General features: G+C 40.0%; 1 protein-coding gene across 1 annotated transcript; it reads left to right on the top strand.

Annotated features, from left to right (window-relative positions):
• The first annotated feature begins 641 nt into the window (after positions 1-641).
• On the top strand, positions 642-7835 carry LOC129192691 (galactose-specific lectin nattectin-like). Its single transcript, XM_054796962.1, has 5 exons — positions 642-718; positions 2629-2875; positions 3098-3232; positions 6773-6881; positions 7452-7835. The coding sequence occupies exons 1-5, from the start codon at positions 642-644 to the stop codon at positions 7520-7522; spliced, it is 639 nt and encodes a 212-aa protein (XP_054652937.1). The 3' UTR covers positions 7523-7835.
• The last annotated feature ends 7078 nt before the right edge of the window (positions 7836-14913 follow it).

Below are 14913 nucleotides of genomic sequence, written 5' to 3'. Positions count from 1 at the left end.
CTGTATCATTGGTAATATTACCTTTTCCCCGACTTAAGAACGATTCGACTTAAGAACGGTCGTCTGGAACCAATTGTGTTCGTTAGTTGGGGACTTAGTGTATATATGTTGCTGGACTACACAAACTGTCTCAGTTTTTGCAAATTCGGGACTGGACTCTCTGATGATCAAGTGGTTTGTGGCATGCTCTGTCGAGGCACGGAGAAAAAGGCTTCTTTCAGAAAAAGAACTCACGCTGGACAAAGCAGTGGCTATTGTAGTGTCAATGGAAACAGCAGCTAAGGATGCTTTGGAGCTACAGAAAAAGGCTGTGGACAGCGGATGAAAATAAAAGACATGAGCAAAAGTGTTACAGATGTGGAAAGACTTCACATTATGAAAATGGCTGTTGGATGAAAGATAAAAACTGCAGAAGGTGTAACAAACCTGGTGACATAGAGAGCGTGTGCAGACAGAAAACTAGCAGCAAACATGCACATAAAGACAATTCACAAGAAGACAGAAAGGTGCACAAAGTGACTGCAGGTGAAGGTGAATCGAAGTCAGAATGAGGCAATGACAAAGTTACACAACATGATTGAGGAAGGAGACAGAGATTATATGGCTCACACCCGACGTATATATCAGGTGACAAGCTGAAGATGGAGCTGGACGCCTTATGTGTCATCTCCCAGTTTAAGACTGTGCAAGACCTCAGTCCAACTCAAGACCTACACAGGTGAAAAGGTGCGCCACCAGGGAACACTGCAAGTGACAGTGACATACTGTACAAACAAAAGACAACGGCTCTGATGCTGTATGTGCTTAAAAGAGGAGTACGAACACTTTTTGGACGTGATTGGCAGAGGAAGATCAGACTGGATTGGCAACCCATTAAAACTTTCCGCTTGGCACGAGCAGACTCAAACGGCGCCACCCAGAGACAGTTGCTCAATACACACAAGGTGTTTTCAGGGGGCATGCGTCCATTAAAGGGGATACAGGCGAAAATGGAGTTAGAAGAAGGAGCAACTCCAAAATTTCACAAAGCGTCCAAAGGTGGAAGCCGAACTTGAGAACTTGACAACATCTGGGATCTTGTCAGAAGTTGAGTGTAGTGACTGGGCCACAGCCATTGTCCCAGTCATTGAAAAAGGAAAGACTGATGCTGTTCGAATATGTGGTGACTTTACAGTGACTATTAACCTTGTGCTGCATACTACGGAGCAACCACTGCCACACATTGACGATATTTTTGCATAATTTGCAGGAGGGGAAACGTTTTCAAAGACTGACGTAGCTACAAATGGAAGTGGACAGAAAATAGCCAACTATAGACACTCCAAACAGGCTGTTTGAATACAACAAGGTGTTGGTGACTAGTAAGTATGGGTGGCATCCTCTGTGACAGCGTCACCAGGAAGGTGGCTAGTCTATGTTATTCGTAATTAGTTGTCATTGTCATACTTGCACACTGGCATTCCATTCATCCACCTGACATTTAAACAGGCTAATCTCTGCTGTCATCGAGCATTCTGTCAGCATCAGGCACACAGGCAAGAGCAAAGGTACCCTTTTCACGTTCACAACTGACTTTTGTATTCTATTCTTTGCCGTCTTTAACCCAATAGTTTGTATGTGTCACTCCACAGATGGCATTTGCTCTTCACTTGTTGTTGCTCTTGTGTGGCATCACTGGAAGTGTAAGTAAAAAAATTCATATTCTCAGCACACACGACCAGATGTCAGAAGAGGAATAAAAATCAACACTTCAAAGCGAACTCTGCTTGATCACTACTACCTGCTCTCAAGTTAAACAAGGTTTTTCTTTTCTCCACAGTGGTCTGTTGCAATGAATAAAGGTTGGTGACTGTCTTGTATTCCATGCTGTATCTTGATCATTGTATGTTTCAGAGGAATATATTAGAGAAGTAAAATAATATCTTACTTATTTTGTTGGTTTACGGGAAGAGATGACGACTTCCATCAATCATACATTGCTCACTAACGCAAATGGAAAACCAAGACTGGATTTACAGTGGTCTTGGTGCTTATATCCAATGATTTACATGTGTTTTTAAGTAGAGCTGCAACAATTAATCAATAAACTGATGATTAATTCATTACCCAATTAATTGACAACTCTTTACCACTCAAGTTTTTTGTTACTTTAAATTGGAAATATCCTCCTATTTCAGCCTCACAAATGTGAATATTTTTTCAATTTCCTTACTCATCCATGAAAGCAGACCTATTGTCTTCGTGTTTTAGGTTTGACTGATATGTCTAACATGCACATCAACAACTACTTGACACAACTAAACATAACATGAAATAGATAAATGACACACATACTGTAAATACATCATGAAATGATTATGCTCACCGACAGTGGTGTGAAAAAGTGTTGAAATAACAAATCAGGAAGGGGGGCAAACACTTTTTCACACCACTGTGTTTACCTTACTTACAGTACATTGAATGCTTGGTTGGCCTGGACCTATCGTTCCCCCAGTGTTAAAATTCAGGTAACCTTGGCATTTCTCCACTGCCTGTGCCACATAGTTGGATTTATAACCTAAAGTAGGAAGTACATTTGGAAAAGGACTGCCAACCTTCGAGTTTAGACATACAGTACGTGTTTTTTAGACTGGAGGAAACCAGCGTACTCACAGAGAACCAACACAAGTACAAACAGAACACATGCGGTCCACACACAAAGACTCGATATTTAAACCCTGAACCTTCATCCACTCATCCACTGTCCTCTTGTCTTTATCTTTGTTGTTACTATAACAATTGTGTTGCAGGTCAAAGTTGTCCTAAAGGCTGGATTCAGTTGAACAATCGCTGTCTCATTTTCGTGGATAAAGAGTTCAATTTTAATCTTGCTGAGGTAAGGGAACAATAATATGTTTCCTACAGTTTGATCAATTTGCATTGTTTTTGTGTGTCCATTGTCTTTGTTGTGTGAAATCCAAATCATTTAGTGACCTCGCACACACTAGTCACCAGTGATATTGATTCAAATTAGACAATTCCAAAACCTGAGATTTTGTTTTTAATGTTTACTTGTTGCACTTACTTTTTTTGAAGTTGCCTATTTTTCACCCATTAGATTTTCTGCAATACTTTTGGTGGAAATCTGGTCTCCATCCACAGTAGGCTGGAGAATGAAGTTGTTCGACACCTGATTCTGGCAGAGGCTGGGTCTTTCCAGCGTTCTTGGATTGGGTTTCAAGACATGGATCAGGTAAAATACTTACCAATAACCACTGCAAACACTTTGACGCAGGTCTGATTTTCTATGTGGAATTTCCCCAGTTTTTTTCAGTTATTTATTGAAATTAAAGTCGTTCAAGTCCAATGAATAGCTTGAAATGGCGCAAAGGTAAGTGGTGAAGTGCCAGGGGTTAAAAAAAAAAAGGGAACGGTTACCCAAAACGGAAAAATAATGTGTATTTCAGAATGATACAAAAAGGCCTTTTCAGGGACCCACAAAATGGGTCAACAATTTAAAGCTGTTTTGAAGAAATGGAGGTTGATCAAGCCTTGGCAGTTGGTGGTGCAGCTAATTCCTACAGGTGTTCCTAGTTCTGGAGTACTTAGCACCTCCTCTGTCTGCATAAAAACAGTGTGGTTCTGTTCACATCAGTTGAACAGCCTTGTACCAGAGAAAGTCATTTGTTGCTACAAAAATGGAGAGCGAAAAGGGAGTTAACAATGGAAGAGAGACTATATATATATATATATATATATATACAGTATATACACTCGTGATCGAAATCTTAGGACCACTTGAAAAATTGCTAGAATTTGCATTTTGCACATTTGGATCATAATGAGGTTTTAAGTAGAGCTACAATATGCAAAAACAAGAAGGGGGAGTGAGACAAAAAAAAATTGGAGCTTGTCATTTAAACAAAACAAAAAAAAATGAAATAGGCTGTTTATCACCTGATCAAAAGTTTAAGACCACAGGCTATAAAAGCCAAAATCTGCTCAAAATGTTCATTTTCTGTCAGGGATTCACACTGTCATGCCCTCCTGATGGCTAAAGCTAAGAAGCTTTCTCTTTTTGAACGTGGTCGGATTGTCGAGCTGCATAAGCAAGGCCCCTCGCAGCGTGCCATTGCTGCTGAGGTTGGGAGCAGTAAGACAGTCATTCTACATTTTTTTAAAGATCCTGAGCATTATGGAACAAAAAAGTCAAGTGGTAGACCCCCAAAAAAATCACACCTGCGCTGAGCCGGAGGATCCAATTGGCTGTCCATCAAGACACAGGACGATCTTCAACCCAAATTAAAGCCCTTACTGGTGCTGCATCTGCGGGAAAAGGATTTAAAAAACAAAAAGCGAATTCAAAGACCTCGTCTCCTTCAAGGCCACAAAACTGCCCGTTTAGACTTTGCCAGGGAGCATCAAACATGGGACATTGAAAGGTGGAAAAAAGTTGTATTCTCAGATGAGAAAAAATGTAACCTTGACGGTCCAGATGGCTTCCAAGGTTACTGGCATGACAAGGAGATCCCACCTGAGATGTTTTCTACCCAGCACAGTGGAGGGGGGTCCATCATGATCTGGGGTGCTTTTTCATTCAGTGGAACACTGGAGCTTCAGGTGGTGCAGGGATGTCAACTGGTGGCTGCTTACGTGCAGATGTTGCAGCGGGCATCCCTCATGACTGAGGGCCCTCGTCTGTGTGGTAACAGCTGGGTTTTTCAACAGGACAACGCTGCAGTTCACAATGCTCACTTGACCAAGGACTTCTTCAGGGAGAATAACATCACTCTTTTGGACCATCCTGCATGTTCCCCTCATTTAAATCCCATAGAGAACATTTGGGGATGGATGGCGAGGGAAGTTTATAAAAATGGCCATCAGTTCCAGACAGTTGATGCCCTTGGTGAAGCCATCTTCACCACTTGGAGCAATGTTCCCACTAGCCTCCTGGAAACACTCGCATCAAGCATGCCCAAAGCCATTTTTGAAGTGATGAACAAGAACGGTGGAGCTCCTCATTACTGAGTCCTACTTAGAACATTTTTTGTTCTGGTTTGGAGAGTTTTTTGAGCGATGGACCTAAACTTTTGATCAGGTGATGAACAACCGATTTCATTTTTTGTTTTGTATTGTTTAAATTACAAGCTCCAAATTTGTCTCACTTCCCCTTCATGGTTTGGCCCCCTTTTTTCCCCTGACCTCAACCCAACTGAGAACCTATGGAGCATCGTCAAGCCAAAAATCTATGAGGGTGGGAGGCAGATCACAACAAAACAACAGCTGGGGGAGGCTATTCTGACATCTTGCAAAGAAATTCAAGCAGAAACACAAGTTCAGTGTCGGAATTGTGAAGGTTAGATCAATGAAGGGATCGTATGTTAACATGTACCTTGGCCTGTTAAAATATTAGTGATTGCAATAGCTTTTGCTTTCAGTAACTATAATCATTTGGAACAGGTTATATTGCAAAGCTTATATTGCCTGAATAATACCATGAACACAACATAAATGCAGGAAATCCTTAATGCTTTGTCTTATTTGACATGCTTAAGCTTAATTGTATGCCCAGGTTATATAAGAGGCCATTTCATGCCATAAGCAGCACTGCACATGCAAAGGCCGAGAGTTGGTTGCTGCTCAAGCCGTAGCACAACTCAGAAGTTGTCAAGCATCTACGTATCCGATTTCGATCTACATACGAACAATGTATGCATCACATTTTAAAAAGTCAGAATCGTACTGTTCACACAGACATGGAAAAATAAGATACAAAAATATCGGACTTGGCCTGCTCCACACATACAGTAGTTCTCGCTGGCCATCCTGCATCTCTTTGGTTCCATTATTTCTGTTGAACCTGAACAATTTTATTCTGTGATTGCTTTCCTTGTGAAGACTATGCTTTGTTCAAGACAGGAGCTTGACCTAGTGTTTAAACTAAGAAGTAAAAACAGTTAAGCACATACAGTATGCGCAGGCCACAGTCAATTACATTTTTAGACTTTGTTATGGACCAATTAAAAATGGATGGCTGGCCGCATTTGGCCCAGGGGGGGTAAATGCACACCCGTCCTAGCTGATCAAGGCAGGAAACATCTTTCTACCCTACGAGATCATCATCAGACCTCCAGGAAGTTAAAGAGGGACCTTAAAAATGTGTGGGAACTGTCAGGAAATGCGACTTGTCCGGGAAGGACAGTTTGAAATTGACTAGCGAGTAGAGGAAGGGAGATGGATCTGCTGAGAGGGTATATTTTTTAGGTTTGTTTATTTATTTATTTATTTTTTACCAAAAATGCCTTCAAAGTTTGGTGGCGTGGACTGGAAGATACAATGAGGTCATAGCTTGAGTTCTTACCTAATCCCATTTCAAATGTGACAATGACACAAGTATTTTAAACAGGGTTTTCTGACATTAGGATCAGGCGCTCCAAAAGTGTTCCATTTGGAGACCTCTGGCCACACTAGGTCAGAGTCTTCACTAACTCCCTGCAAATAAAGCTCCGTAGCTTCCAGACACTTAATTTTGTCTTTCAATGCCGTTTTGTCATGATTGTTTGTAAAATAAAGACATTAAAGGCGCACTGTTGATGCACAGTCCACACGTTCCTATTGCTGTTACGGTTAAGGGGTAAGGTGTCTTTTTTCCCCGTGTGGTTAAAGTATCTTTCTTTCCTCCCAGCTTCCCTAACTCACAAGCAGTTAAGATCACATCAAAAATGTCATGATTTGAATGCATACTGTTCTAGATACCAATGATTTCGTGAAAATGTGAACCCTGTCTTTCCAGGAAGGAGTCTTTGAATGGACAGATGGCTCAACCGTGGATTTCACTGACTGGGCGAACAACCGACCAAGAACGAATAGCAATCTAAACTGTGCAGAGATTAATTTCAGAGGTATTGATCTATTTCTACAGCATTTACCTGTCTAAGGCCTTCTTATCTTGGGATTCTGAATAGAAAAGAAAGAGCACTATTGTCAAAGTGGCAAAACCTAATGAACATCAGTTTAGCAGTGCTCTGTTTAGCCAGAAAGCACACCATATATGTAAACAGTAACAATATGCATTAACTGTATGTAGAACAAAGCATAGGTGTAGCGTCGTCCAAAGACTTGGTTCAGGGTCTTCTATCAGGGAAAATAGTTCTGTGGATATTTGGTTGATGTTACAGGTGCCAGCCAGTGTGGCTGTGGAGGAGTATGTTAGTAACCCCGACCCCTTCTGCCTTAAGAGCCACTGTGGACATCAGCTGAGGTGACAGCTCAGGGCTTTTAGCTCAATGCTTATTGCTCTCGCTTCTCATTCTGTTAACGCTGGTTCGAGCCCAGGCGAGTTACACCGATGTCAGTCGTGAAGTGATGTTTAAAAAGACCACAGATCAAATGAGAAATGAAAAAAAATCCCAAGAATGTATCAATCTTGTACTTAATACTTTGTGTTTTTCTTTCTCTGTTTATGCGTACAGGGGACTCCTGGAATGATATGCGCTGCGGTGCTGAAAGACCTTTTGTTTGTGCCAGAAATGTGGAATACTAATATACACTAACAGATCTATGTCTTTTTCACTGTGTATCATCTTCTGCACTTTTCAGTTGATACTGAACATATCTCAATAGTGAAGGTGTCTGCCTGTAATTGTGTGTGGCGTTTGCTTTTCTCTCTTTCAAACCTGAAAGGTGTGTTTCTATATCAGCGGCAGCCAGAGCGGCTTATAGGACATCATTTTGTAGGGTGAGGGTAAGGGTGTGACGATGATAGACTGGATTCCCCCTTTCTTTGTTGGCCCCCGCTGGGCTCACAGTGAGCATTTGTGCTTCAGAGTTCCTTGCTTTAATGACAAAAAACACCCATCAACCAGCATGTCGGTGTGTCATCATTACTGTAAGACTGGATGTAACTGGCCCGAGCTACAGTATACATTAGATTAGGTCAGACATTCAATTGTATACTGCAGTGATGACATTTCCCCATTGTGGAATAAATAAATACTGTATCTTATGGGCTGGTACTTTTTTCATGTACAAACACGGGGGTGGACTGGGACAAAAATTTGGATCGAGCCTGTTTGGTTCGGATGCCTCCTTGTGTTTAAAAAAATTGTAGAGGGCGGGATTTAATCCACGCTCTCTGCCTTGAAAGGGAACAGTATGTACCATTACACCAACCGGGACTGACGGAACATGGGTTACGCAATCTTATTCTCTAATTGGTGACAGAGCCTCGGGCTGACTTGATGGTCCATGTACGTGTAATGGTAAGGGTAAAGGTCGAATTTATTTGAACATGCACACAAGTTACATTGGAATACATCATATTACAATTCACAATTCCACATGTCCAAAAGGAGTAGGTAGAAGCAAAGCTTATTTAGTCCTACCCCCCATCCGTTTTACATCAATTGCAATACATTTGTTCACTTCCTGTATTCCAAATACACTCTTTTCTAGTTGAATACATCGAAAATTAAAGAGATAATGTAATAATGTGATAAATAGTAGAAAAAATAGCAGTCAAATTTCAAATTTAGTCAGATTTCTTGTCACTGTAACTACTTGATTTGACAATCCTAATAAATAATATGAAATAGACATAACAAAACAGTTTAATAGGTGAGTAATGACAATTAATTCCTAAAAAGGAAGAGTAAGTAGTAAGCGTGGTTGTGATTAGACATAGCAATGACAAATGAAATAGAACAGAACATAGTTGGATAATGGGTGACTACTGGCAATGTACTCACAAAAGAATAAAGAGTAATAAGCGACAAGAAGGAAGAGTTAGTCGTGAGTGTAGTAGTGTTTAGACATTGCATTGTATGTACACAATGTTTCTACTTTGCAAACATCAAATGCTCGTATTGTTTCTTGAAATCGCTCATCGTTTTATGCGCACAGCTGAACTGTACATGCTATCACGCACTCGAACAGTCGCACAGACGTTTTGAGAAGCACTTAGAGCCGACAACAGAGTAGGGCCCTGTCACACCTTGACGATTTAGGCAGCGCATGCCCGACGTGGTCATTTTGACGGCATACGTTGAACTGCCGACGTTTTTTTTGCAATTTTGGTCGTATACATAGCATATTCGTAACGAGTTTGACGTAAACATGACGTATTAGTAACTTATATAGAACTTTTCTCTAACTTATGGACAACTTATATCAACGAATGCGTAGCGTGTTGCCGGCGTTCACAACTTATGCCCAACGCCTGTCACACCTTGATGAATTAGTCAGCTTATGCCAACGTATGAAAAATTTGGCCAATACGCTGGCATACGTTGTAGTACGTCTAAGTCGTCCAAAAATTTTGTGCATGCACAAAACTTTTCCACGTATGTCAACGTATGATTCATACGTCCCGCATACGCGGGCAATAACTTATGCAATTGTTGATGCCCGTTTACACACGTTATTTGTAAGTTACGCACAAGTCGTAATACATCAACATACCTTGAGACAAAACTGTATCTTCTTGGCGAGGGGAGAGGAGAGGAGATGGAGGCTGTTGTTGTTGTTGTTGCATTTGCAGGTAAGTTTGCAGCTTGACCAGTAGAGGGCACTGTGACACTGGGAATGGAACCAACTTTTTTTTTTCAATCAACTTTATTAATGCCTTACAAATTACACTAACAGTGCATCAAACCATGGGCATTAAGAATTAACAGTTATTAACAGAATTAACAGTAACAAAAACACGGAATGGAACTAACAGGAGGGAAAGGCGTTAGAACCTGCGTCATCTCCATCAGAGTGAGAGTGGGAGGGGGAGGCTGTGGGTGGTGTGGGTTAGTTCCATTCCCCAAAGTTGTTTGAGTATTATTAAAGTGTTGCACTGTGCAATAACACTTGAAGGAATGTGGTGTCATTATGACGGATGATCATGGCTGTCTGTTATAGTCATTTTTAAATAGTGCTATTTTTTTCCAGCAAACGCTAACTTGGACAGTAACATGCTCTACCTCTCCATTCTTTTTGAATGTAAACACTCCTATGCACTTTATGTTGACGTGATCAATAATGCTTGATTAAAACGTGCATTGTTTCTCTCAGACAAAGAGCAAAAAAATAAAAAAAATAAATGTTAGTTCCATTCCCAGTGTCACATTGCCCTCTACTGGTCAAGCTGCAAACTTATCTGCAAATGCAACAACAACAACAACAGTCTCCATCTCCTCTCAGCCAAAGCTTGCCAAGAAGACAGTTTTGTCTCAAGGTATGTTGACGTATTACGACTTATGTGTAACTTACAAATAATGTGTGTGAACGGGTGTCAACGATCGCATAACTTATTGCCCGCGTATGCGGGACGTATGAATACGTTGACATACGTCGAAAACTTTTGTGAATACACAAAATTTTTGGACGACTTAGACGTACTACGACGTATGCCGGTGTGCTTCCGCGTGCTGTTAACGTATACAAAATTTACCCATAACTTATTCGACGTACGCCAGCGTATTGGCCAAATTTTTCATACGTTGGCATAAGCTGGCTAAATCGTCAAGGTGTGACAAGGCCCGTACACACATTTTTTTTTTTTTACTGTTTTCTGACAGTTGAAGCATAAGCAGCATAACACTAATAATATAGTGTTAGAACAATATACGTCACCAGACTGTCATGTAGCTCAACTTCAGACCTACCTTTTATCTCAATAACTATGATTTTAAATGAAACTAAACTAGTGAACTTTGTTCCTAATTTGTCAAACAGTCTTTAAATTCTCTGCCTGCCCTGCCTCCCTCTCCCTTTGTTAAACATGACAAGCGTCAGAAAATAGCTGGACAAGGCTTTGAGGTTTTTTTTGTAAAAATTGGACCAGTAGCGACACAATGTTTTCAGTGGCGCTGATGTGTCCAAGAAGCAAAAGAAAAGCAATCAGCCAAGGATGACAAAAGGACTAAAAATCACCTGTAAGAAGAAAAATACAGGACATTTATCATTGAACAAGCTAAAGAAGCAGAATTAGTCATTTACTTGATAAGAATAAAAATAGCATTAGAGCAACTTAGGGCATCCTAAATAGTATTATAAAGAACAACACGAAGAAAGCAGACTACCCCCACTAATTCAAGGTTGGAAACACTAATAAGGATGGCATGAATGAGGTACTTCAAATGTTTAACAATTATTTTGTAAATACTGGACCAAAACTGGAAGAAGAAATTCCAAAACTCTGGACAATGGACGAATGGAATGAAACCATAGATAGGAATCTCAATTCCATGTTTCTCACTGATGGAACGAAAAAGGAAATCACTGACATTGTCAAAGCAATGCAAAGCATGTCAAAGCATTGTTCAAACAAAAACAATGTAATCGAAATGGAAAGAATTAAAAGGGTTATCAATGACATTGTACAAGCGTTAATTATCAGTTATAATTATTGTTAATTATATTAATAACATCATTTCAGACTGGAACATTTTCTAACAAAAGGAAAATAGCTAAACTGGTTCCAATTTTCAAAAATGGAGACAAACATCAATTTACAAACTACCGACCAGTTTCCTTATTACCCCAATTTTCTAAAATTACAATTGGAGAAGCTATTTAATAACAGGTTGGACACATTTATGAATAACAAAGAATTACTAGCAGGTAGTCAATACGGATACAGAGCTAACATTTCAAATTCTACGGCACTGATCGAAATCACAGAGGAAATTACTACTGCTATAGACCACAGAAAGTGTGCAGTTGCAGTATTCATGGATCTGACAAAAGCCTTCGATACAATTAATCACAATATTTTAGCAACAAAATTAGAAAGGTACGGAATTAGAGGATTAGTTTTGAATTGGGTTAAAAGCTACCTAGCAAACAGGAAGCAATTTGTAAAGCAAGGAGAATATACATCTGGGAGTTTATACACCACGTGTGGAGTACCCCAGGGGTCACTACTGGGACCAAAACTGTTCAATTTGTAGATCAATGACATTTGTAAAGTGACAAAGGACTTAAAATTGGTTTTATTTGCGAATGATACCACTGCCTTTTGTTCTGGTGAAAGCACACAGGAACTAATTAAAAAGGTCAAGGATGAAATGGTCATATTAAAATCATTTTGATAAAAACAGATTATCCTTGAACTTAAGTAAAACTAAAATAATGTTATTTGGAAATAGCAGAAAGGATACACGTACGACCAAATACAAATAGACGGAGTGGATATTGAAAGAGTGAAAGAAAATACATTTCTGGGGATCATAATAGACGAAAAAATGAGTTGGAAATCTCATATCAAAAATATACAACAAAAGGTGGCTAGAAATACTTCAATATTCAAAAAAGCTAAATTTGTTCTTGATCAAAAATCACTCCACTCTCTTTACTGTTCCTTGGTATTAGCATATCTAGCTTATTGGGTGGAGATCAATCTTCACTCACTCACTGTACTGCAAAAAAGATGGGTGAGAATAATTCATAATGCCAAGTATAGAGAACATACAAACCCTTTACTTTTAAAATTACAGATATTAAAATTTGCTGATTTAGTACATTTTCAAACCGCTAAAGTAATGCATAAAGTTAACAATAACTTGTTACCCAAAAACGTCACAAAGTATTTCTCTATAAGAGAGGAGAAATATGATCTTAGGGGAAAATTGAATTTAAAACATTTATATGCCAGAACTACGCTGAAAACCCACAGCATTTCCGTGTGTGGAATTAAATTATGGAACGGGTTGAGTAAGGAACTCAAACAATGTACAGAGATGAGCAAATTCAAAAAACAATACAAGCAGTTGATGTTTGCTGAATACAAGGCAGAAGAGTCTTGATCATCACATTGATTGTTCTGTCATGCTTTTTATTTTTTATTTGTTATTACACTGATTACTATATGGAATAATATTACATGGAATACTGTTCCACTGTACAAGATGTGGAACAGATGGGGGGGGATTCAGTCAGCTTTGCTTCTTCCTACTCCTTTTGGACATGAGGAACTGTGAAATGATTCATGAGATGTATTCCATTGGAACCTTCATGCATGTTCAAATAAAATTAAACCAAACTAAACCAATGTGATGATCAATTTAGCAGCTAACAACATCAGGGAATTGCGCAAACACCGTTATTACCTGTCTGTCTGATGCTGCGTGTCAGAGGAGAGTATTGCTGGTTTTCACGTGACGTCACATTCGGTTGTAGTCGGCCTTGTCTCAAAGAGATGGGGGCATATTCAAAACTAGAAGTCATGTCAAATCAAAGCAAAAATGGCGCATACATGCACTGTTCTCGCATGTGGAAATCATTCAAGTATGTATTTCAATAAGCATGATTACTACGATAGCCCATTATAACCAATCCAAACCAACTAAAGACCGCAGCAAAGCCACGTTTCTCAGCGTTTGCTCTGTTGCAAGACAACAAAATGGAAAAGTAACTTATAAAAGAGGGAGGAAAGTCTGCACCACGTGCTGGAATGTGTATAAGCGACTGCGTTGTGGACCCATGCCTGCATCCACCGACTTGCTCCCCGGCCCTGCCGTCCCATGATGACTCAAAGGCGGACAGGCGAGGTGTCCCTTGCCCCTCTCCACCCCGGGTTCTCCTGACCTCCAGGGTAGGACCCCGGCTAAAAAGGCGAGGTGTTGTTGGGAGCATTATTTTCACCTCTCTGACGTGGAAGAAAAGCTTTCACTGCTGTTCGATCATCTTGCTTCCAACTTTTTATGTCTTCATGCATCACAACATGCACACTCACAAAATCGGAGCAAATCATTTCAATTTTCATGCAGGTCGGGGAAGAAGTCCCACAAGAACTCAAAAAAATGCCCCGTGAGAAATGAAAGTATATTTGGGAGCAATTGATGACAGAGAAGGTCATTTTTAGTCTTAAATAAATTGAAAAAAAATGGCCTCCAGCAGAAAGTACACTTTTCTCATGCTGGGCAAAAGGGCAGGTGCTTGAGCACCACGAGGGGTCTATCTGTGCACGTGCCTACATGCTATACAGGCCTGAGGCAGCAGCTCATTACTAAGACACCCCTAATGAAAGGCTCTTCTCCATGCAAGGGAAGATGACCTTAACCTGCTTTGTCCGCTTTGTGGAGGTGTGCTTCTGCTTCACAATCAAAGTCATTGGCACGTGTAAATAAATAGGGGTAATAGAGGGGTTGGGGGAGGTGGGGTTGATGCAAAATAAAAACAAAAGGTGGAAGAATGAAGCAGTTTACATTAGGGCTAACTTTGAAGTAAAGGTCTCAGGGATAGGTCGTCTGATATAATAGCAGTACAGTCTTACCTCGGCTTCACTCTTATCACGCCTTTTCAAAAATATATCAATAAATCATGCTGTTTTGTGGTTGAATATGGACTATTATTAGTCAAAAGTATGCATATTTCAGCAAATTGTATGTATTTTTGGCCTAAATTAAGGTATTTCCCTGAGCAAAGTATTTTTTTTATCAACACAAAACATCGGTCAGCATCCTATTAGCTTGCTAATACTGTACATGCAAGCAGGAAGCGGAAGTCAGCTCCGTCGCCCGTCTATGATGTCATCAGCCTGTTGACTCTCACAAATGTTTTTACAATTATAGTTTTACATACATACAACAATTCTAAATGCGTTTATAATGATGAATGAACGGCATAAGTGAACATTTCAGCTTTCTTTGACCCTCATTGAAGACGTGATTGGTGAAGTGACTGTTCCCAAAGACACAATATGGCAGCGAGGTCAACACGGACACCACCTTCCTGTTTTGCCGTGAGTTATTGCATGAATGCAGCAGTGTTTCTCACCGCAAGTCTGCTTTTCTTGAGATCTTCTGTAAAATAAGCCAAAATGGAGCTAAAGAGCCAGCATTTTGATACTATCTTTGCTACAAAGAACCGATAATAATATTCAGTTATATCGGTTTAGCAGTACGTTTTTGGGTTTCAAGCGATGCACTTGCAAGTGTGCTATAG

This window comes from Dunckerocampus dactyliophorus, chromosome 13 (genome assembly GCF_027744805.1).
Source record: "Dunckerocampus dactyliophorus isolate RoL2022-P2 chromosome 13, RoL_Ddac_1.1, whole genome shotgun sequence".
Lineage (NCBI taxonomy): Eukaryota > Metazoa > Chordata > Actinopteri > Syngnathiformes > Syngnathidae > Dunckerocampus > Dunckerocampus dactyliophorus.
This window is presented reverse-complemented; position numbering and strand designations above follow the sequence as displayed.